The 23,498-nt window shown below is 59.1% G+C and overlaps 1 protein-coding gene across 2 annotated transcripts in view; it reads left to right on the top strand.

Moving 5' to 3' along the window:
• Positions 1-23,498, top strand: part of SH3BP4 (SH3 domain binding protein 4) — a 90,393-nt gene that overhangs the window by 52,555 nt on the left and 14,340 nt on the right. For both annotated transcript variants that reach the window (XM_066280206.1, XM_066280207.1), the window contains exon 2: positions 19,488-19,728. In XM_066280206.1, coding sequence (XP_066136303.1) covers positions 19,611-19,728 — 118 coding nt within the window. In that variant the 5' untranslated portion in view covers positions 19,488-19,610. The remainder of the gene's footprint in view (positions 1-19,487; positions 19,729-23,498) is intronic.

Raw genomic sequence — 23,498 nt, 5'->3', positions numbered from 1 at the left:
GTGGGGGGGGGTCCTCCAGGCTCCGGTCACCAGGCGCCAGGCCGGACAGGTGGAGGGACATCTCGCATTCTTGGAGTTTGTCTAGATGCGAGCTGATCCGTCTGGTCTTGGCGCGGGGCTCTGGCCATGGGCCCTGGACCCACTGGGCCCCGCCTGTCAGCCGTTAGGAAATCTTGGTCAGGTTTCCTGGCCTCTCTGCACTTTGGTCTGTAACACGGAGTTAGTCATCGTGTCCGTCTCACAGAGGGGCTGGGACGTCCAGGGGAAAGAGCGCCCAGAAAGCACCTAGGACAGTGCCTGACACACCCTCGATGTCCAGCAGATGTTGTTGGGTGTCCCAGGTTCCTGGGTGTATCCATTTCCCAGAGACGTGTAACAAGTGACCCAGAACTGGGCAGCTTAAAACAATAGCAGTGTATTCTGCCGCCTTCCGGAGGCTCCACACGGGGAACCAGGGTGTCTCCAGGGGTCTCGGTCCCTCTGAAGACTCTGGTATGAACCCGTCCTTGTTTTTCCTACTGAGATCTTGGGGTTCATTGTGTGGTAGCCTCGTCACTTCAGTCTCGGCTTCCTCTTCCCACAGCCACCTTCCCTCTGTGTGGCTGCGTCTCCACGTCTCCCGACAGAGACACGGTGGTTGGTTGGGTGGAGGGCCCACCTGAGTCCAGTGTGACCTCATGCTAACTTGATCGCATGTGCAGATCCTGCCCCTGTGGGCTGCCTTGTCACGGTCTCCATTGCGGTCCCTGCCCGTGTCTTCAGCACGCCCGCCCGCCCGCCCGCCTGTGGGAACGGGGACAGTCTCGTCCTCCTGCGTTCTTCCGCAGCTCACAGTGCTGGGCGAGCCCTCGGTACCCGTGTGGTTAGCGACTGAGATTAAGGAAGACGGCGCGTCTGATGACTGTCAGGTGTCAGGACGAACCCCTGCCCCGTTCGGGTCCGTGGACAGAGGACGTCGGGCTTCGGAGAAGCAGCCGCACTCGTGTGCCGTGACATCAGAGCCAACCCCGAGCCCTTCGTGGGCTTAAGTGCTACTTATCGAGTGACTGTCACTGTGCCAGGTACCGCAGGGGGTGCCAGGGATGTTGAGAGACGGGCGCCCCTCGCTGACCCAGAGCTAATGGCCTGGCTGGAGAGGCGCAGTTAAAAAGCAGCGGACAGCCAATTCATTAGGTCCTGTTGCAGGGTGCCTGGGGGCGCCGGGGCCGGTGACCACATATGTGGCATTGACTCAGAGGGAAGCTTATGATGCCCACAGGACTGGACCTCCATGGACACTGGCAGCTGTCCTTCTGCCCTTGCGTGGGGTCACAGGGCATTGGCAGCTGCTGGGAGCACCCTGGGGGAGCTGTCCGGGCGGGGGCAGCAAAAGCAGTAACTGTGACAGAGGTTCCTGCCTCTGGGGGTGCGTAGTCCGTGGTCCCCCTCTCCCCGCCACATCACAGCACAGTTTAGTGATTGACAGCCTCAGTGAGTGGCTCAGGGTCCTCACCAGACGGCTTGTCATCTGCGGAGGCTTGTTTGTGCCTGTTGAGTGGGGTGATCGTTACGGACGGGGTCCCTGCAATTCTTCTCATGGGAGCAGGGGAGCAGCCAGAGTTACGGGCCAGGTTTTCCCCTTGTTCTCTTGCACGTGAGTGTGTCTACATGTGTCTCTCTGTGTATTTCTCTGTGTATGAGAGTGTCTGTCTGGGTGTGTTTCTATGTGTGTGGTTTTATGTGTCTGTGTCTTACACAAAATTCCAAACTGTGGTTGCCCCCTCGTGTCTATGGGGCACGTGACCGACTTCACTGGGAACAAGCGTCTTCCTTTCACAACCAGGGGTCCGTGTGCCCACAGGCCTGGCCCCATCCCGAGCCTCACTCCCAGTTTCCCTCGCCGGCCTGGGTCCGCACCGGGTTCTCTTGCCTCTCAGGACACAGTGAGCTGCCCTGGGTGCCTGGCCGGTTACTCCTGTGGTCCAGCTGGTAGGTCATCACAGGATAAACCCCAGTCAGACTCACGCCCAGCGGAGTTCTGTGGGGTCAGTTCTGCACGCGGGGCAGTGAGGCCTCTGTGTGGGCAACTGTGAGCACGCCAGGCCCTGGGGTGGAAGGGTCCCCGGATTCCGGAGGCCACAGCGGGCTGCTTGTTACGGGGCCCTCCGTGCGGGCTCCGGGGGTCACTCAGGACGGCGTTGCTCGTTGAAGAGAAGAGCTGACATCCCCCGGGGGCTCCAGCCTGCAGCCGGTGGGGGACCCGTCACTCCCACCTGTGCGGGCTCGGTGCACAGGTGCACGGCCACAGAGGAACCAGGCCTGCCGCGTTGAGAGTGCTGGCTCGAGAGCTTGTGTGCAGTCACATCTAGAAAGTGCCGCTGCCCTTGTTGTGGGTTTGTGATGGGGTCAGGTCGGAGTCATGACTGCAGAACTGTGCAGGGGCATCCGTGCAGGGTGGCCCAGTGGGCCAGGCCTGGCAGGGGCAGAGGGAACCCTCCGGGCAGGGGGAGCAGCACGCCTGGCTGAACGTGCTGAGCTTGGGTTTCTGACGGGCGGCTCAGCTGACGCCAGCAGCACCCAGCAGCACCCGACATAAGGGCTGCTACGGTGGGGGGTTGGGTGGGAGACAGCGGGCCTGATGAAGCAGATGGCAGTTGGGCTGCTGAACGAGTGGATTTTTCTGCAAAGAACGAGGATATGCAGACTGGGGGGGGGGGGTGCAGGGCCTTGGAGAAGGGCTGCATCCTCACAGGGAGCGAGAATTGGGTTGGGCCTCAGGGAGGCTGGGGGTGGGGGGACGTCTCAGACCACCGTCTGTGTTGGGGCCCAGAGAATGGGGTCTGGACTCCCTGTGTGTGTGGGCAGCTGGGCGAGTCCAGCCTGCACAGGCAGGCAGTCAGTCTCCACCCCGTCTGCCAATGAGAATCAGGAGAATCACTGAGGGAGGGCTTTTTAAAAGTGAAAGTTTTGTCTAAAAGCTTCCCCAGGTGGTTGTCGTAGAAACCAGGGTTGAGAAGCTCTTAATTGGGGGAGTTCTTCGGGGCACAAGCATGTGGGCACGGCCCGGAGGGTGGAGACAGACCTGAAGGTGACCCGGGACATGGGAGGGGGAGGAAACAGAGAGACAGACAGCCGGCACTAGCCAGAGCTCAGATCTGAAGGGTAGCTACCAGCACGGGGTAGCCCTCACCCAGGACAGCGTCCTCAGACCTCGACAGGGTCAGTCTGCCCTCCGGGGACACTGGGCAATGGCTGAAGACACTTTGGGGTGCCTGGGAACGGGGATGCCCCTGGGTGCCGCCAGGGGCAGCAGGACATCCCCCATCCGGAAGTGACCCATCCGGAATGCTCACGGTGCCGAGACAGGAACCTGGCCCGGGAGCTGCCCCTGGCACTGCCCTGGGCACCTGGCACGTGGCGGCAGCGTCTGGCCACAGACTTTGAGGAGGCAGGTAGTGTCATTGTCCCCATCTTACAGATGAGTCATGGAGGGACCGAGAAGATGAGTCACGTGCCCATCTGAGGCGTTTCAGACCTGGAGCAGAGGGGCACCGCTGACGAAAGGGTAGGGTCGTCGGCCTGAGGAGGTGGTGGCTCTGGTTCTCAGTGAAGGTGGACGCCTCCAAGTAGAAGTGCGGGGAATTTGTGGTTTATAGGAGCCTGAGTTCGTTTGGGTCCCAGCACATGGCTGTTTGGGGGACACCGTGCTGTGCCCACGTGTCCTTGTTCCACAAGTAAGACAGTGAAGAGGGATCATCGTTAGAGGCATCGGGCTTCCCTGGTCTGGCAGATGTCCTACAGACAGAGGCTCAGAGAGGGTAAGTCACCCGTCCCAGAGTGCACTTGAAGAGGAGGATGAAGACAATGGTGACATTGTAATAACTGACTAAGGATCAGGTGAGGACACCGTACCCACGCCAGAAGACCAAGCAAGCGGGGACGCAGGGGGCAGAGCGGGGCCTTCAGAGTCTCGGCAGTGGGGCGGCGGGCGGCGTGATCGGCATGCCACCCTGCCGTGCATCCCTGTCTGTGGGTGCGGGGAGGAAGCCGCCGCTTACCTGGCAGGCTGCCGAGAGGGTTGGCCCCCTGGGGAGAAGGTGGCAGGTAGCTATGCCACAGAAACATCACGTGGTCCCCAAACAGCCGGTTCCTCTCCCCTGGTCTTTGTCCAGAGCGCTTGTCTCCTGATGCGTCCGTAAAGGTGAGGCGCGGTTTGTGCCAGAGGGTATGTGAAAAGCCTAAATGCCAAGGAAGGGGCTGTCTGACCTCCGGCCTGCGCTCTTCTGCGCGTCCATCCTGGGGTCAGCTAGCCCTCTCTCCCCCGGCGGGGGGTCCCCTCCCGTCTTCGCCGCCACCATCAGGCGGCACCTGTGTCTGGAGCCATGCTCAGGGTCCAAGCCCATCCCGGACGCCGTCCCCAGCCTTCTCTCGCCCGCCCTCAGCTTCTGCAGCCGCCGGGGACTCCCCGGTGACTCCTCAGCGAGGTTCCGCCCCTGCGCCTGCTCTCAGTGCTGTGACCGCACGGGGGTATCTGCTTGAATTGCTAAGTGTCTCCTTCGTTGGTGCAGATACTGCTGCAGACTGTCTGGGTCCCCCCCTCCCCCAGCTCCCCAGAAGGAACTTCTCAGTGCTGTCTCCTGAGCTGCAGGCCAAGCCCGCCCGGCCCGCCCGCAGCGCAGGGGTGGCCTCTGCTTTGTCTGCCCCGCCTCCTGCCTCTGCTGTTCTCACGGTTTGGGCACGGTCTCAGTTCAGCGCACCATTCGGGCAGCTCCAGCGACTTGTTCAAAGCCCCCGTTGCTGGGCCACCGCTGAGGCGAAGTTCCTCGCTTTGCAAGGTGACGTGACAGGATTTCCACAGAGAGCTTGGGGTGTAGAGGCGGAGGTACCCCACTGCCTGCCGACGCCTGACTTGCCCGCCAGGGACGTGGTGAGCAGCCACGGGCGGGTGGGGGGCACTCGGTGGGGATCTCGGGAAAGAACGTTCCGGTTGCTTGGGAGCAAGATCGCGCATTTACGGGAGACGCCACGACCCTCCGTGCGGGAGCTGCACTGCCCTCTGCTCCTCGGAGTTCCGGCTGCCTCAGAGGTGGCAGAAGAGAGCGCTGGGAACAGGTGTGACGAGAAGCAGGTGGACACACCCGCCCCGCGCCGTGGAGGGGAGGGAGCCTTTGAGGGGACGACTCCGTGTCCAGACCCTTCAGTTCCCCCCGTCACAGGGGTGGGGGGCGGCGTGTTCTCTTCAAGCTGGGTGGCTTCAAACTACAGATCCGTTCTCACGGTGCCGGGGGTCCAAGGTCAAGGTGCGGACATCCCGCAGAGCTAGAACTGATGGGTGTCCGGGACCGCCTGACGCGAGGGCGCACGTGAGGCTTCCTGGCAGAGACCGTAGGCCCCCCGAGTCTGAGGCACCCCTGTCTCTTCACGGAAAGGGTTTGCCAGGCCCCGGGACCCACTCTTCAGTAAACAGAGACTCGCTATGTTGCTGGAAGGAAAGCAGAACAGTATGAGAATGTCAGTCTGTACCAATGCCGTGTCACCAAAAGCCTGGTGGGGCTACTTATTTATTTATTTATTTATTTATTGGGGTTATTTATTTTAAAGGAAGGAAAAGGTGGGAAGATACTTGATTAAGTTATTCTGAAGTTCATTGGGAAGGAAAAAAATAATGTAAGTGTAAATAACAGAGAGGAGACTTGGAAACAGAACGGGTCATGGTAATGGGTCCTTCTGCGTAGCCCAGTGGAGGGACCCCTTAGTTAAATAAGGGCTGGTGTTGTTCTGAAAATAGCCGACAAACAGCACAGCGGAGGCCAGAGTCCCAACCCCAGTGTCCACGCACACTGAGAACGCACTGAGATGGCATCACTCGGGAGGGGACAGATTGTCCGGGAACGACACAGGAGAGTCGCACTCTGCTGTCTGCTTGTGAAGCGCGGAGCGGAGCGGTGAAATAACCACTTCTCACGTTCCTGTCGGTGCACAGACCGCATTCTTAAAGTAAGGAAAACAGACTCGACTGTTCATCCGATGTTGTGCTTTCGGGGGCGGGGGAGGCCCTTCTGTGCTTGGCGGCGGGATGACGAAGGGAAGCTTGATGGGGCGGCGTCACGCAGAGTTTACGCCGTGCGCCAGCGGATCGGTGCTTGCAGGACTGAGGGAGTCGAGGAGGTATTGGCCGCTGGTAAGGTTGAATTGAACACCGTCGTGGGAGTAAAGGAACCGAAAGGATCGTCCCAAAGCCAGGAAACGAGAAGTGTCGCTATATGAGAAAGTATCAGAGTCGTGGCCAAAGGCGCGCGAATTTAAACACTGGTGTTCTCTTGCCCCCACGTCAGGTCAGCCAGGCTTTTGCGCGGACCGCTGACGGAGGGCGGGCAGCGGGCACCCACCGCTGTTGTGAGCAGAAATTGCTACAGCGTCCGGGAACCTGTTCGGCCGTCCCGCCAGCTCTGCTAGAAGGTCGCCCTGAGACAGTCACCCAGATGGCTGAGGGAGAGGGGGTGTACAGACGGCCACTGGCCTGCCACGGACGGCAGCGGGCGTTGGGAAGCTGCCCGGATCAGCAGGGTCCGGGTCTCTGCAGAACCAAAAAGAAGGCCCGGGTGGTCTGTCTGGACAAAACGTGTTTCCCAAAATATCTCAAATCTCCTTTTTACCAGGGACAGTTCCGTACCCACATCCAGTCCGTGTGGGCGTTCTTTGCCACAATACCAGTTCTCAGACACCAGCTGGGTGTCCAACGGTCCAGCTCGGTTCTGACCCGATCTACCTGGAGATGGTGTCAGACCCCGCAGGTGGAGGGTTCGGCCCACAGGACTGTCCCCTGACCCCACCCACCCCACCTTACTGTAAAACTGGTGAGTTCCTGTTCCTCAGTGTCCCGTGGTGTGGATGTTCCGTCCTGTGAAGCCTTAGGAAACGACGTTGAGTGGTTCTCGGACGCCGGGGGCGAGGGAGCACCCTCCCGCACCTGCCGTGAGCGGGGCTGCGGCCGCGGCACCCAGGCTGCGTCTCGGATTCCCGAAGGACGTGCACCGAGGGGCAGCCGCCTGGAGACGGTGTAAAAGGAAGGTGTGCTCCCTCGTTTCCTTACTAGAGGCTGGTGATGAAGCTGTACAGTGTCGTCACTGGCTTATTGCCCTGGATATCTCGGTTAGCCGTTTACGGACGCGGTGTACAGTCAGTAAAGGAACTCGTTCCTTCGTCCCCAGAATCCCGCTGGCTGCTCACTGGGCTGGATCCTGCCGGGTCCTCCGAAAGCTGGTGGATGGCCCCAGACTGGTTGAGAGGCAGGAGCACGCCAGTAACGTCAGGACAGGGACACGTCAGGACAGGGACACGTCAGGAGCCGTGGCCTCCTCGGTCCTCTCTCCTGAGCAGTCCTGGCGGGCCCGTTGACCGTTCGGGTCAGGATGGCATGCGTCCCCTTGCGTTGGCTGGTGATGGCTTGGTTCAGCGCCGGAGCCTGTGTGCAAGGGCTGTCACGCATCCCAATGTCCCTTTCCGTGTCAGCAGCTCCCGCCCCGCCGTGCATTCTTGGTGTTAAATTCCTGTCGGTGGGTGTCATTATTGAGGGCAGACCATTGATTCAGGCAGCGTTAGCCCTTAAATCTGCCTCCCCCACCCCCAGGCTTGTTTGATTCCAGTGTTTTAATCTGAGCCTCATGAACAAACCTCAGGGAAAACCGCTTTCGGTAAAAACCCGGACAAGCCTCAGTTTTGTTATCTGTGCAATGGGTGGCACTGGCTAGATCTGTGTTTCTCAGAGCGGCATCTAAGCTGAACTTAAAAAATAAATGAATGTTTAAGGTAATGTATGCGTCCTCGACAAGATTTAAATCAGCAGTCTGTCCGGCCAATAGACTAGCTTCCTCTTTAAAGTGACGGAAAGCTGTTTCAACATATCCGTCCTGAGTAAGCTTAACTTGCCTTAAAGGGAAAGAGTAAGTAATATTTGATTCTTTCTCCTCCCCCCCCCCCAAGGGCCACAGGAAATCAATGACTCCTGTTTGGGAATCACAGGGCCTTCCAGGGCTGGTGTTTTGTGGTCTTGCTGGACGGGTCAGGCGGTCTGCAGCCCCTGCCCAGCCCCTTGAAGTGAATGGGCTTCTCTTCTCATCCCCGTCTGAACTCGTTGAGAGAGAATGACGCTTTCTCCTTCTGGTCGCTGGCTGCAGACCAGAAGTATTTCTGGTCTGGAGGGGTGATCACAAGATCCTCCTTTCCAGCCCATCTGCTGCCAGCTCTGTCACACGGGCGGGCTGACCTTCCCCTGTGACTTGGGGTGGCAGACCACAGACCACCATCGTGATGAATGTCCCCGCCCAATCCCACGCCTGCCGAGCAGGTGACATGCCACCCGTTGGTTAGACCTTGAACTCCTTGCCGTGTTCGGCAGCAGGGGGATGGACGGATGAACAGGACCCACCGCAGCACACGTGGTGGGACGGGCCAGGGAGCTGTCTGGGCGTCCGGTCTCCTGCGTGCCCAGAAGACGTGGTGGAAACCCCACGCCTTGCTCTCCTGTGGGGGTCAGTGTCGTGCATGTTGTTGTCCCAGCCACATGGTGGGCGGTCGAAGGAAGGGGCCGGGCCCTGCATTCCCTGGTGTCTTTGCTGGTCCGCAGTGTACTGGGTCTGAGTGTCCCTTCAGCAGGTGCCACCGAGCACCACCTTGGGCCAGGCACTGTGTTTGCTGCTGGGGAAGCCAAACAGTAAGGCAGAGAAGCCAAGTGTCCAGATGCCCAGGAAAGGCGTGCGGTCAGGGGACTAAGAGCATGTGCAGAATCCCGGCTGGGACACTCGAGATAAAGTGATGTCAGACCCTGGCCGGTTGGCTCAGTGGTAGAGCGTTGCCCTGGTGTGTGGAAGTACTGGGTTCAATTCCCGGCCAGGACACACAGGAGAAGCACCCATCTGCTTCTCCACCCCTCCCCCTCTCCTTCCTCTCTGTCTCTCTCTTCCCCTCCTGCAGCCGAGGCTCCACTGGAGCAAAGTTGGCCCAGGCGCTGAGGATGGCTCCATGGCCTCTGCCTCAGGTGCTAGAATGGCCCTGGTTGCAGCAGAGCAATGCCCCAGATGGGCAGAGCATCGCCCCCTGGTGGGCATGCCAGGTGGATCCCGGTCAGGTGCATGCGGGAGTCTGTCTCTCCCCCTCCCTGCTTCTCACTTCAGAGAAAAAAAGAAAAAAAGATAAAGCAATGACTGTCCGGGGAAGAGACAGGTGCTCCCGGATTGCTCAGAGCGGACGGGGAACCCCATGCACAAAGGTGTTATTTGGCGGGCTCCCTCTCAAATGGGTCGGTTTAATGTCGCAGAAATTGGGAGGCCTGTTAGGTCTTCAAGAAGGCGGGGAGGGGAGAAAGAACGCCAGCGTTTGGGAGATGGCTGAGGGATGCTTTGGAAACCAAGTCAGAGGAACAGAAAACGTGACACAGACATGGACGGGGGCTCCTGGTGGGGGTGTGGGAGGGCAAGCAGGAGGTTGGGATCGCCGTCCTCAGGCTTGGGGGGTGTAGCCTCCAAAGAGCCCGAGTTCATCGGCGTTACCTGAGGAGAGGAGAGGACTGGTCCCACACGCCAGGACGAACAGTCCCCAGCGGGGTGGCCAGTTGCCTGCAGGGACGAGGCTGGGCAGTAGGAAGCTCAGGGGTCAGAGACCTTCCCCAGCCACCCCTCCCTGCCCCCTGCCCCCTGCCCACAGCCCTCTGGTTCTCCGGACCCGGGTTTTCTTACTTTCACAGGCCGGTGAAAATACCCCAGGTCATCGTGCCAACCCCCAGGCATCACGGTGCCCACAGTGAAAACCGTGAGTGAGAAGTGTCACTCGTGTGGCCCCGCCACAGCGCCAGGGTTTCTCCCACTGTCCCCGTGGAGCCGGTGGGTGGTGTTGGGTCGCCCGCTGTGGGGGGACAGATATGGACGTGAACGGGTGTGGAGCACAGAACCTGCCGGCTCCTCTGAGCGCCACGACCTCTCAGACACAGTTCCCTGGACACGGCCGCCCCGCCTGTCCTCGCTCTGCCGTCTGGACAGAGCCCTGCTCCTAGTAGACGGACGCTCACGGGCCGCTGGCCGATGGACAGAGCCCTGCTCCTAGTAGACGGACTCTCAGGGGCCGCTGGCCGAGGTGACGCGGTGCCTGCCTGGGGCAGGACGCCTTTCTGACTCAGACCCGGACACGTGGTTTTTGCACACATGACTATGCCCAGGCGGCCTGTTGGTGGTGGTGGGGCTCAAACAGCGGCTGCTGCCACCCCCCAAACTAAACTCCATGTCGAACCAGGGTGGGGTCCACTGCGGACGACACAGGGAGTGAGGCCAGTGTGCCCGGGGACCCTCCGATGGGGCGTGCCCTCCCGGGGCTGCGGGGCGGCCGTTGGCCCCGCGCTCCCAGCGGACACGGCAGGGCTCCAGAGGTGAGACTCCCGTCAGCGGGAGGAGAAGTCCCCCAAGCTGGCGGGGCGGCGTCCAGTTTCGGTGCGGCTGGCCCTCTCTCGTAACCGGAGCCTCTGCCTGCCTCCCTTGCCAAGGGAGCAGCAGCCGGGAAAGGGGACACCGGTCACGTGTTGGCTTTCCACTTGGGCCGTTGCCCAGACCCGCGGGGTCCAGGGTCAAGAGGCGGAGGAAGCTGGGGTGCTGTAGGATCAGCCCCCTCCAGGGCTCTCCGTGTGCAGGAGGGACGTGGGGACATTCAGAGACCACCAACCCTCCTTCTTCTGATCTCAGTGTGACTCCATGGAGGCCAGGTGTCCCCTGCGTGGCCGGTCAGGAGCCCGGGACGTTGGGGTGCAGGCAGCCACGCACCAGGGGACAGGTCAGCTGGGGAGAGGTGTCTCTGGGTGGTTTGGGTCCTCCGGGACCAACGTGCTGGAGCTGCTGCCGACAGGGCCTGGTGACTTGCGTCACCGAGAGTGGGCCGAAACTTAAACTTTCTTTTTAAACCCGGAGGAGATGTGATTAATCAACATGACACTCCTGCCCCAGAAATTACAGTTGGACATGGAGAATGAGTCACCTTAAGGCAGGAACCAGAGCCGGCCTCCTGCAGGCTGCTCCCATCTGCCCGCCATGGTCGGGTCCCTGTGAGCCCTGCCCATCCGTCGCTGTGCGCACCCCGGCGTCCCGCGTGGGGCACTCGGCACCCCAGAGATGCCCGTGATCCGTTGCTGTCCCTGGTCGTTTCGTGTTCCTTGTTCCCAGGACGGCACCTTGGCAGGTAGGCGCCCACAAGAAGATTCCGGGCTGGGCCGTCTGAGGAGTGGCGGCAGCACAGCCTCGGGGCGCGTGGGGGTCACGAGTGTACCCCCAGAGTCAGCCTCGGGGGCGCGTGGGGGTCACGAGCGTACCCCCAGAGTCAGCCTCGGGGGCGCGTGGGGGTCACGAGTGTACCCCCAGAGTCAGCCTCGGGGGCGCATGGGGGGTCACAAGTGTACCCCCAGAGTCAGCCTCGGGGGCGCATAGGGGTCACGAGTGTACCCCCAGATTCAGCCTCGGGGGCGCAGGGGGGTCTCGAATGTACCCCCAGAGTCAGCCTCGGGGGCACATGGGGGTCACGAGTGTACCCCCAGAGTCAGCCTCGGGGGCACGGGGGGTCACGAGTGCACCCCCAGAGTCAGCCTCGGGGCACGTGGGGGTCACGAGTGCACCCCCAGAGTCAGCCTCGGGGGCGCGTGGGGGTCACGAGTGCACCCCCAGAGTCAGCCTCGGGGGCGTGTGGGGGTCACGAGTGTACCCCCAGAGTCAGCCGCGGGGGCGTGGGGGGTCACGAGTGTACCCCCAGAGTCAGCCGCGGGGGCGCGGGGGGTCACGAGTGTACCCCCAGAGTCTGGAAGGGATTCTGTCTGTGCACAACCATGTTGTCGTCTTCAGAGGCCGACCTCCCGGTTTCTGGGGAGGAAGTTTCTGGAACAGGCTCTTTTCTCTCTACATGCATCGGCCTCTGTACAAGGAAAGGAAAACTCATTAGGAATGAGTCAGTTCCGAGCGAGCTCTGATGCCCCGTCCTGTCTCCCCGGGCCTGACCTCCACCCAGGGGAGCGGAGGGCGGCTTCCGCATGGCCAGGCCACCGGGGAGGGGTGGGGCGGAGTGGCCGCTTCAGCCTGCCTTTCTCAGATCTCCCGAGCCCCAGCTCTGGCCGGCCGCCCTGGCCGAGGGGGCACACAGCTGCAGGCTGACCCGGAGAGGGGGCCCACCCACAGGGCCCACCCACCCCGAGGGCCTGCGGGTGAAGTCCGGTTTCTCATGGAGGGCGGCCACCCAGGGAAGCCCGTCAGCGTTTTATCCGGCATACAACTGAGATTTCCCTAAATTCAGTCTGCTGTGTATAATCAAGTCACACAAGCCCCCTTGGGGGTGGGGGGCACGTGACACTTGGGGTGATTTTGGCTCTCCGAAGATTATCCCAGGGATAGCTACCAAAATATCACTGAAGCCTAAGTTTTTATTTAAATACGCAGCCCGCAGCCCGCTGACCTGGTCACAGCTTTCTCCTGGCAAAAAAAAAAGAAACATACTCCTGGTTTGGAAAATATACCCAAGGCAGTGTCCAGAACATCTAAATGGTCCGTGTTTGTCCGCCGTACGCTGCGTGCTAGGAGACCAAATCCACGCTGTGAAATACCTCCCCACCCACGGGAAGGTGTAGGCAAGATTCAAGTCAACTTGGCAACTCTCTGGACTCATGCGGAGACCTGGATGTTTAGACCCGACTAACTAGGCGGTGGGGATTCCGTTAGCAGGGTCCAATCGCCTTTATGACAGTGGGTGTGTAAGGTCCGTTTGATGCCTTCAAACCGAAGCCTGTCTACCAGTCTGAGTTTTCCTCTCCGTAGGTTGTTTCTGCCCCAACATGGTACGTGTGGCTCGTTCACTAGCGGCACAGACACCCCTGTGCGTGTGCCTCACTTGGCCGGAATAGATGGGGTGTCACCTGGAGATAGAACGTGTGTCTGCCGTGCCATCTCCGGATCCCCTTGCTTTGTGGATGTTGGAGACCCAGCAGGAACGTTCTGGTGACTCACGTAAATGCCGGAGAGCTTGGCGGACCAGGTGGCCCTGGGGACTGCCCAGCCCGGCGTCTGGTGGCCCAGTGACCCCGCCACCCCTTCCTGGAGAGAGGACACAGGCCCCCTGAGGAGTCTGTCACTTCGCCTTCTCCTTTCTGTCTGATTGGATGTTTTCTTTTGGGTAAACATGGAGGCTAAGTGTATGTAATAATTGTCAAGTTTAGAAGATCTTGCTGGCTTCTGAATAGTTCCAACAAAATAGACGTTCTCTGCAGTCGGACTGCCCAGAGTCTTACGAGAGCCCAAATCTAGTTTCCTTCACAGCTGGCCGGGTTTCTCGGAGCCAGAGGGTGAAAGTGATGGTGTTTCGTAGCCAGTCTGGTTGATGCCTTCCCTCCTCGGTTTCTGCAGATGCGACATGAGTCCCAGGCCTGGAGGGGTCGAGTCTTTCTTCCCGGGCGTCCCCCCGGGAGCCGCCTGGGTGCAGGCTGTCCCAGGGCCTATCAGTTTCTTGCATCCTGCTCCCTAACGGACGGGCACACATCGGTCCCGGCCAGAGGCCTGCCACAAGCCCTTTAGCAATCTACCCGTCAGACAGGCGCGTCCCTGGCAGCTTCTGGGGTGCCTCCATGTCCTTAGCAGGGCAGGCGTGGACAGGGGGCCGGAGGTGTGATTTCAGGCACGAGGTGCTCAGACCTCTTCACAGCGGAGAATATAAATCCAGCCAGCGGGGTGCTCAGAGTCTCATGTTGTGACCCCCACCTCCCCAGCAAAAAAGTAATAGCACTGAAAATCAGGCGGCCTGGGTGGCCTCTTGGTCAATTTATGTACTTGATAATCTATAGAGCTTTTCTCACACACTGTTCAGAAGAGGTCACAGCCCTGATGTCATCAGATCCAGAATTCTGTGCAGAAATACAGCTTGTTTGACCATTGTGGGTTTTTTTTTTCTTGCTTAGGCACACACATATACACACACACACTTTAGATAAATGACTGTAGAAAAATTATAGTGAGTCATAGAAATGGAAGAACACAGATGATATAAATAGGACTCATTCATCCCTTTGCACTTGAGACCCTGCTCCATACAGCTCTGTTACAACCCGGGGAACAGGAACGGACTGAGCCCTGTATCCTCGAAGTTCAGAGGCTCATGGAGAAATCAGGCTAGAAACAACAAGTTCTGATGGGTCTGGTGGTGAAATTAGGGAAGGAGGGTGGGGTCCGGGATGCTGCTACTATAGGCACCTGTCCCCTGCTGATTTGGTGACATTTAAGCAGAGACCTGGATGCAGTGAGGGGTCAGCTCTGGTGACGGGGTAGGGGCCTCCCAGGCTGCGGGAAGAGCATGTGCAAAGGCCCTGTGGCCAGAGGGAGAGAACGCAGGAAAGGGGACCAGAGCACTTGCCAGGGTCTGTATAGCAGCGTCTTTTGAGCATTGTCAGGACACTGAGTGCTCAGAAGCCTTTGGAGGGTTTTGAACAGAGTCCTGAACTTTTAAAAACATTCTGCCAACAGAAGGGTAGACTACGGGAGGGCAGAGTTGGGCGCAGTGACTCCCTGAAAGATGGCAGCGATGTGGAGGTAGAATTCTAGGGACCTGGGCCGGGTGGAGGGGCAGGTACCTGGTGGGGCGGGAGGCGGGGACCTCCAGCTGTTGGGCAGAGAAATGAGCTGTTCAGTCACTGACCAGGATGGCGAGGTGGGAAGTGAGGTTGAGGGGGGTGTGGGACAGATCCCCAGATCTGGGTTTAGACCCGGGAGTTTCGAGACACCCATCAGTCCTGAGGGAGAGCCCTCAGTGGTCTGAGTTCACGGGTCAGGGGTCACTGGTCAGCTGAGCTGGACGCCGGCCGTGCCCACGTGTGCTGTGAGGGGCTCAGGCTGCCCGGGCACCTGAGTTCATGGCTCCTTAGAGTTTTTCCAAGTCAAGGGGAGACACACACATTTCTGACATGTGTCTGGCAAGTCAAGTGACAAATTTTCCTAGTATTACTTTCTTAATTTTTTTAATGCTTTACTGCAGATGTTTAGAAATGGTAAAATTAAGAGAAAAAAAAAGAAAAAGAGGTCATGAAATAGGAAAACAGTAAACAAACAGGGTAAACAGTATAATGTAAATGTAGTGATGGATCTGTGTACTTGTAACGACAGATAAATATATGTCATCCTAGGATAGTGTTTAGTGAAACACAGCCTAGTGACCCTTCGTGAACTTCTTATCAAGCAGGTCATGTCGTTTCTCCCAATATGACTTGTCTAATAAAGCGAGGGCTGCTTTGAAGGGTGAGGTACATGAGCTCGTGAAACTCGAATTTGAGGCTCGGGGACATTGACTGTAGATCTGAGGCGGCAGGTGAGTCACAGGTGTGCAGGGCTGTGCTGTGCAGAGGAGGGCGGGGCAGAGAGAGGATCTCCTGGAGGCACAGGTGAGGGGGGTGTGTTCCTGGCGCAGAGCCCACGCAGAGCAGCGGAGCGTGGGTGCGGTCTTTGATGTGCTTGGGAGTGGAGGTCCCCTGATCAGCCTAAAAAGTTGGCAATTGCTGCTTTAAAAGCAGCAAGCAACGCCCAGGTTTTGAGCTTGGGGCGGGGGGGGGGGCTGACTGCAAAGGAGAGCTTGGTGGGAATAAAGCGCCCCGAATGGGAAGGACGTCTGCAGGAGGCCTCAGGGGGGGGTCCCCAGGCTGCAGACCAAGAAGCCCGGTGAGCCCTGTGGGTCTGCAAAGACCCCGCGAGAACAGAACAGCGCCTCCTGGAGTCTTACTGGGCGAGTGACCCCGGGCACCCTCCACGCCCGGCGCTGCAGTTGCTGGAGGTGCAGGGCTCCCCTCTGAACCCCCACCTGACTGTCTGGTTGAAGAGGTCCCAGGTGGAGACAGCCCGCCAGGCTTGGTTCGCCGAGACCAGCGCCCCTCTCTGTAAAATAACATCTCCAAATGGCGACGGCGCCCTGCACCCACCACGGAGGTCCTGGTGGGTGTCAGGACCTCGTCTAAGGACTGCGTCTCACTGCCACCGAGAAAAAGTCCCCATTCTGGACTTCCCAGTGGCCTTGAGCACCATGGGACAGAACGTCCCCCTTCCCGGTGGAAGGAAGGCAGGGTGTGTAGATGACTGCATTGACCTTCCTTGTGAAGGGGACGCTCTGGTCACCAGGGAGGCAGACGTTGGTGCCTTGGCTTTGCTCTGGTGGATAAGTGGCATGGACTACGCCATTCGTGGCCGATCTGTTCCTTGCACGGCAACCTCAGTGGGGCATCTCTGTGTTTTTAGAGGGACTGCAGGTCTCTTTCTATCACTGCTAATACAGGCATCCCCAAACTATAGCCTGCGGGCCTCATGCGGCCCCCTGAGGCCATTTATCCGGCCCCCGCCGCACTTCCAGAAGGGGCACCTCTTTCATTGTTGGTCAGTGAGAGGAGCACTGTATGTGGTGGCACCGCAAAGCGCGGCGTCGCTCATGTACAGTACTACTTCTGGTGACACGGCATGCATGCGTCACAGCTCCGGAAGTGCGTCATATCACTTGTTACGGCTAACAGTGACAAATATGGAACCGGACATTGACCATCTCATTAGCCAAAAGCAGGCCCATAGTTCCCATTGAAATACTAGTCAGTTTGATTTAAACTTACTTGTTCTTTATTTTATTTATTTATTTATTTTTCTCTTCTTTTGTTTTTCTGAAGCTGGAAACGGGGAGAGACAGTCAGACAGACTCCCACATGCGCCCGACGGGGATCCACCCGGCACGCCCACCAGCGGTGATGCTCTGCCCACCAGGGGGCGATGCTCTGCCCCTCCAGGGCGTCGCTCTGCCGAGACCAGAGCCACTCTAGCACCTGGGGCAGAGGCCAAGGAGCCATCCCCAGCACCCGAGCCATCTTTGCTCCAATGGAGCCTTGGCTGCGGGAGGGGAAGAGGGAGACAGAGAGGAAGAAGGGGGTGGGGTGAAGAAGCAAATGGTTGCTTCTCCTATGTGCCCTGGCCGGGAATCGAACCCGGGTCCTCCGCACGCCAGGCCAACGCTCTACCGCTGAGCCAACCGGCCAGGGCCTTGTTCTTTATTTTAAATATTGTATTTGTTCCCGTTTTGTTTTTTTACTTTAAAATAAGATATGTGCAGTGTGCATAGGGATTTGTTCATAGTTTTTTTTATAGTTCGGCCCTCCAACAGTCTGAGGGACAGTGAACTGGCCCCCTGTGTAAAAAGTTTGGGGACCCCCATGCTAATACTTGCTGTCCCTCTTCTGGCTCTGGGTCATAACTAGGTTCCTCCCATCAATGATCAGTAACAGTGATGATGACCAGTCTCCACACACTGCAGGGGTCTGTGATGCCTTCTGCCCACCCCTGAGGCCCCAGTTCCACCCGGGCTGCCTCCAGGGCAGATATAAGGATGCCCAGGATCTGATCGCTCCGAAGGGTTTCTCTCATTCCTCCTGCCAACCTACAGACTCTTCCAGGAGCCCCCCTGGAGGGCGCTCTCAGCATCCAGTGCGTGCCCAAATGAGCGGCCGGCCAGCACTCCCCCAAGCCTGGGCAACTCAGCCCCATCTGGGCTTCCCCCGCTTCGTGTCTGCTGAGGGTGGGGCCGTCTGTGCGGGACTTTTGTGGACAGCGGGGCTTGTTCCGAGGTCTCCTCTCCTTGCCCCGCCCACCTGCATCCCTCCCTCTGAGCTGCGACAGTAACACAATAACGTTCACAGTTAACGAGGTCCCTGCTTCCGTGTTTCTCACCTGCGGCCACACTTCTCTTTCTAAGTCGGGAGCCTTCTGTGGCTTGCGGGGTTTCCGGGGCAGCGAGGAGACCTATGCACCAGGACCAGGGCTGCGGGTGCCCCAGCGAGGAAACTTTGGCCATTGAGCCCTGCTCCTCAGTCCAGGCACTCCGTGTGAATCGGGAATTCTCCACGTAAGTCAGATCGGGACGGGGCTCTCTCATGACCCCATGTCACAGACAAGACAACCGAGGCTTAGTGAAGCTGAATATTGAACACAGGGTCATTCCCCAGGTGGATACAAACCTGTGCTGGTCACTGCTACACCGAGGACACGCACACAGAGCCTGGAGTGACAGGCGAAGACGTCCCACAGCAGAGGGGTCAGGTGTGGGGGCCTCCACTTCCCTCCGACTAGTGCAGGTGGCACGGGTCAGAAGCTGCACGCCAGGGTGTCTTTGGGTCAGAACGACAAGGGACCTCAGGTCGGATCACACAAACCCAGTTACATTGGGATGAAATTCTCCGGGACTCAAGGTGCTCTGAGCTCTTGAATGTTGGAGGCCAGCTGGGGTCCGGTGTGGCCCGCTGGGGTCCAGTGTGGCCACCTGGGGTCCGGTGTGCCCACCTGGGGTCCGGTGTGCCCAGCTGGGGTCCGGTGTGGCCACCTGGGGTCCGGTGTGGCCAGCTGGGGTCCAGTGTGGCCAGCTGGGGTCAGGTGTAGTTAGCTGGGGTCCGGTGTGGCCCGCTGGGGTCAGGTGTGGCCCGCTGGGGTCCGGTGTGCCCACCTGGGGTCCGGTGTGCCCACGTGGGGTCAGGTGTAGTTAGCTGGGGTCTGGTGTGGCCAGCTGGGGTCTGGTATGCCCAGCTGGGGTCCGGCGTGCCCACCTGGGATCAGGTGTGGCCCGCTGGGATCTGGTATGCCCAGCTGGGGTCTGGCGTGCCCACCTGGGGCGTGGTGTGCCCAGCTGGGGTCCAGTGTGTCCAGCTGGGGTCAGGTGTGGCCCGCTGGGGTCCGGTGTGTCCAGCTGGGGTCCAGTGTGGCCAGTTGGGGTCGGCTGTGATGTTGGTCTGCTTGTTTCTGTTGGAGAACAGGTGAATTTTTCTGCTCTAAAACTGGCCCTTAGCCGCCCCTTTTCCTGAGCGCTGGTGGTCTGCTCACGTCCGATCACCTCATTCGTTCCTGGAGCCCCCTAAACGCCCCTGCGCCTCTTCCCTTGGGAGTGAGGGATTCTGGTGTCTTTTCCCACGGAACCTTCCTCTGCTCGCTTAGGAATGACACAGTGGCTCCGTCGGTGGGGGTCTCCCCCTGCACGAGTCACACGAAAACCCCTTCTAGCCGGCGTATTTTATCTGTGGTGGTTTTGTTTGTGGCCGTTCCTGCAGCGGAACCAGCTGCTCTCTGGGCAGACAGAGACTGATTCCTCCTTTCCTGGGCCCTGGGACCAACCACGGGGGCTGCACAGACCCTGTTTTGTCCTCCCTTGAGACTGCCGTGAATGGGCTAGCAGGTGCTGGAGCCCGTCTCACACGCCCCATTGTGCCCCAGGAAGAGGGGGCACCCGCAGCGAGCCAGGAAACACTGCGGGGCTCTGTGTGCGCCCCGGACCCGGGGGGGGGGGCTGCCTGGCTCTTGGGGGCCGAGGGGGCGCGGGGAACGTATGCCTCTATTGGACTGGTGTCTGGAGAAAGGCGGCTTCCCATGCCCCGTTAAATCACCCATCCCATTAACCCGTGTCACTTTCTCACGGGGAATGTTTCTCTTCCCCGCGTCCAGGACGGCGTGCACGGCACAGCTGGCGCCCCGGGCAGCATGGTGGCCTGAGACGGATGCCGTGGCTGGAACCCCTGGAGGAGGCAGTATGGAACCGTAGCGGTCACCCCGGAGGAGCGTCCCACGATGGCGGCTCAGCGGATCCGGGCCGCCAATGCCATGGTCCTCCCCCGGTGCAAGTCTGAGGGCACGCTGATCGACCTGAGCGAAGGGTTCTCGGAAACGAGCTTTAACGACGTCAAAGGTGAGCTCCCGGGGACGCCCCTGGGCCGGGGGTGGGGGGGGCTCTGAGGCTGCCGCGGTCGGACTCATTCAGATCAGTCGGCTTGAGCTCTCCGGATGTCGTGTTACAAATCCAGCCCAGGACCAGTGACCACTTCCTTCTCTCGTTTCTCGGGGGTGGGGGGGTGGGGGTGGGGGGGTTGCTTTGAATTTTCCCTCCAGTAGTCAGACTTCGTACAGAATGTTTGTTTGTTTTCTCTTTTTCTGTGTTTTGGTCACAGTAAGGTAGGAAGCTGGGTGGTACAGAAAACGAGGGGAAAAGAGGAATTATTGAAAACTTCAGAGAAGGGTGGTCTGAGATGGAGGGGGGGTCAGCAAGCTTTTTCCACGAAGGGTCATGTAGGAACTATTGTAAGTCTCGCAGGACATAGTCATTCTGCCACTGTAGCTTGGAGGTGGCCCCAGAAGGGAGCAAACAAGTGGACACGGCTGTGTTTCGATAAAACTTTATTTACAAAAGCAACCCGAGGATGTGTCCCGGGGGCCGTGGTTTGCCAACCCCTCATTTAGAGGTGGCTTTAGGGTTTAATTACGCACCTTGTGCCTGTGTGTTTGTCTGCAGGAGCTTCCTGCTTCAGGCTGTGCCGAGGGAAGACCATCTCGTTTCCATGGTTTCCTTCCAGAGGAAAGGGAGGCAGGGCGGGAGTCGGGGGTCTTTTCTTGGAGGGCCAGTGTGATAGATAGAACGCCTCTTGGCTTCATTGGAGAAGCAGCTCAGGTAGAAATTGCGTTCGTCCTTTGCTTGTTTACCCATGCAGCACAGAACAGCTTTCCTTTCTTTCATTTTTGTTGTTGTTACAGGAAGGCACAGATGAGCAAACTGTCATAAAACGAGGCACATTCCAGTGGGGGTGAGGTTTATTTCTGTCAGAAAGAGCTCTGTGCTTGGAACAGACTTTGCCAAGTACACAAGGTTGATAAAACTCACAGGTGTGAAATTATCTCCCCCCCCCAAAAAAAAACCCCACACTGCCCTTGTTTAAGATGACTTCGTTCGGCGGTTCCGAGTCGCTGTCCACTCCAGTAGCATCTGGGGTGGGAGGCCAAGACACCCATCAATGAGCTGAGTCACTGTTTCAAGTGGTGGGGTTTTTATTCCAGACTGCTCCAGGCGTTGTTTGGAAATAATGTGAACTCTGAGCGGCCGTAAACCCGTGGATTTTAGGGCACGTGGGAGAGGCTGTTTCCGTGTTGTTATTTTTGAAGGACCGGTTTCAGGAGGTTGAGAAAGAGCCTGGCCTCCACCATCTCGTGTTCTGTACACAGAGTGAGGGGCGGTGGGTTCAACCTGGAAATGGAACTGACGGGCCCGCGCGTCAGGGGCAACAGCCTTACGTGTGGAAGGCGGGACCCGGAATCGGCCCAGACACACGCCAGAGTCTTCTGAGGCTCGTCTTTCCTAGGGCCTGGTCACCGGTCCTGGGGTCACTACCTCCAAACATCCTCTGTGTTTTCTAGGGAAATCCCATCCCATTTCTCTTTCTCCTTGGGGAGAGGACAGTTTTTCATCTTTCCTCCTAGATCCTTTGGCTCGCCTAATAATGACATCGACATCAGACAGATGAACCAGAGAAAGCAAATTTAAATACAGTATGTCTGTAAAGTCATGGTGCACTTTTGACAGGTCACAGGAAAGCAACAAAAGATGCTAGAAATGTGAAATCTGCACCAAATAAAAGGAAAACCCTCCCAGTTTCTGTAGGATGATGTGGCAGCATGTGCGCATGCACAGATGATGATGTAACACCCTGTATACAGCGGAGCAGCCCACGGCCATGCCAGTCGAGATGTGGACGGTACAGAGGAAAGTTCAGTGTGTTCTGTGGCTCGCTAAATTCAAATTCATGACCAAAGTGCAACATGAATATCGGCACATTTATAACGAAGCACCACCACATAGGAATAAAATTACTCGGTGAGATAAGCAGTTGAAGGAAACCAGCAGTTTGGTGGAGAAACCCTGTTCTGGTAGGCCATCAGTCAGTGACGAGTCTGTAGAGGCTATACGGGATAGCTACCTAAGGAGCCCTAAAAAATCTGTGCGTGAGCCCACATCGAACTGCACCTTTTTATGTATAAAACTAGGAGGGTTTTCCCTTTATTTGGTGCAGATTTCACATTTCTTTCGTCTTTTGTTGCTTTCCTGTGACCGGTCAAAAGTGCACCATGACTTGATGGACACACTGTAGATACTTATGGGAACCCCTTAAGAATGTGAGACCAGGGGTACTAAGGCCAGAAAGGCCCATCGGTCAGGCCAAGCTGAGAAGGAAGAGGTGAGGGTTTGGTGCTTCAGAGGAGAGGAGACCATTCACAGGAAGAGGGGAGAGCAAACCTTTGATAAACACATGCTCTCCACGCCCCCGCAGAGACAGTGGGGCGGGAACTTAATCTCCAGGGCCCACGCCCTACCCGTCCCCAGCCCACCAACCTGACCCCTGGTCCTTGCGGTTCTTTCTGCCTGGTGACCACCCTCTTCCGGGAACAGACCCTCTGTCCACCTCCCGTCAGCAGTTCAGGAATAGGTCAGAGGCTCTTCCAGGGTCTCTCTCGGGCGTGCTTGTCTTCAGATCAGAATCCCCCGCAGGCCACGGTGACCTGTGCTCGGGGAGGGCAGCTTGTTCACCCGCAGGCCACGGTGACCCGTGCTGGGGAGGGGACAGTGGCAGCTTGTCACCCGCAGGCCACGGTGACCCGTGCTGGGGAGGGGACAGTGGCAGCTTGTCACCCGCAGGCCACGGTGACCCGTGCTGGGGGAGGGCAGCTTGTTCACCCGCAGGCCACGGTGACCCATGCTCGGGGAGGGCAGCTTGTTCACCCGCAGGCCACGGTGACCCGTGCTCGGGGAGGGCAGCTTGTTCACCCGCAGGCCACGGGGACCCGTGCTGGGGGAGGGCAGCTTGTTCACCCGCAGGCCACGGTGACCCGTGCTGGGGGAGGGCAGCTTGTTCACCCGCAGGCCACGGGGACCCGTGCTCGGGGAGGGGGCAGTGGCAGCTTGTTCACCCGCAGGCCACGGTGACCCGTGCTGGGGAGGGGACAGTGGCAGCTTGTCACCCGCAGGCCACGGTGACCCGTGCTGGGGGAGGGCAGCTTGTTCACCCGCAGGCCACGGTGATCGGTGCTCGGGGAGGGCAGCTTGTTCACCCGCAGGCCACGGTGACCCGTGCTCGGGGAGGGCAGCTTGTTCACCCGCAGGCCACGGGGACCCGTGCTCGGGGAGGGCAGCTTGTTCACCCGCAGGCCACGGTGACCCGTGCTCGGGGAGGGCAGCTTGTTCACCCGCAGCCACGGGGACCCGTGCTCGGGGAGGGCAGCTTGTTCACCCGCAGGCCACGGGGACCCGTGCTCGGGGAGGGCAGCTTGTTCACCCGCAGGCCACGGTGACCCGTGCTCGGGGAGGGCAGCTTGTTCACCCGCAGGCCACGGGGGCCCGTGCTCGGGGAGGGCAGCTTGTTCACCCGCAGGCCACGGGGGCCCGTGCTGGGGGAGGGCAGCTTGTTCACCCGCAGGCCACGGGGGCCCGTGCTCGGGGAGGGCAGCTTGTCACCCGCAGGCCACGGGGGCCCGTGCTCGGGGAGGGGGCAGCTTGTCACCCGCAGGCCACGGGGACCCGTGCTCGGGGAGGGCAGCTTGTTCTGCTCCCTCCGCTGCCCAGCAGCCGCTCTGGCCCATCGGTCAGGTGAAGAAAGAAGTTTGATCTGAAATGAGATGTTGGAAGTCCAGGGGCGT

The sequence above is a fragment of the Saccopteryx bilineata genome, chromosome 5, assembly GCF_036850765.1.
Source record: "Saccopteryx bilineata isolate mSacBil1 chromosome 5, mSacBil1_pri_phased_curated, whole genome shotgun sequence".
Lineage (NCBI taxonomy): Eukaryota > Metazoa > Chordata > Mammalia > Chiroptera > Emballonuridae > Saccopteryx > Saccopteryx bilineata.
This window is presented reverse-complemented; position numbering and strand designations above follow the sequence as displayed.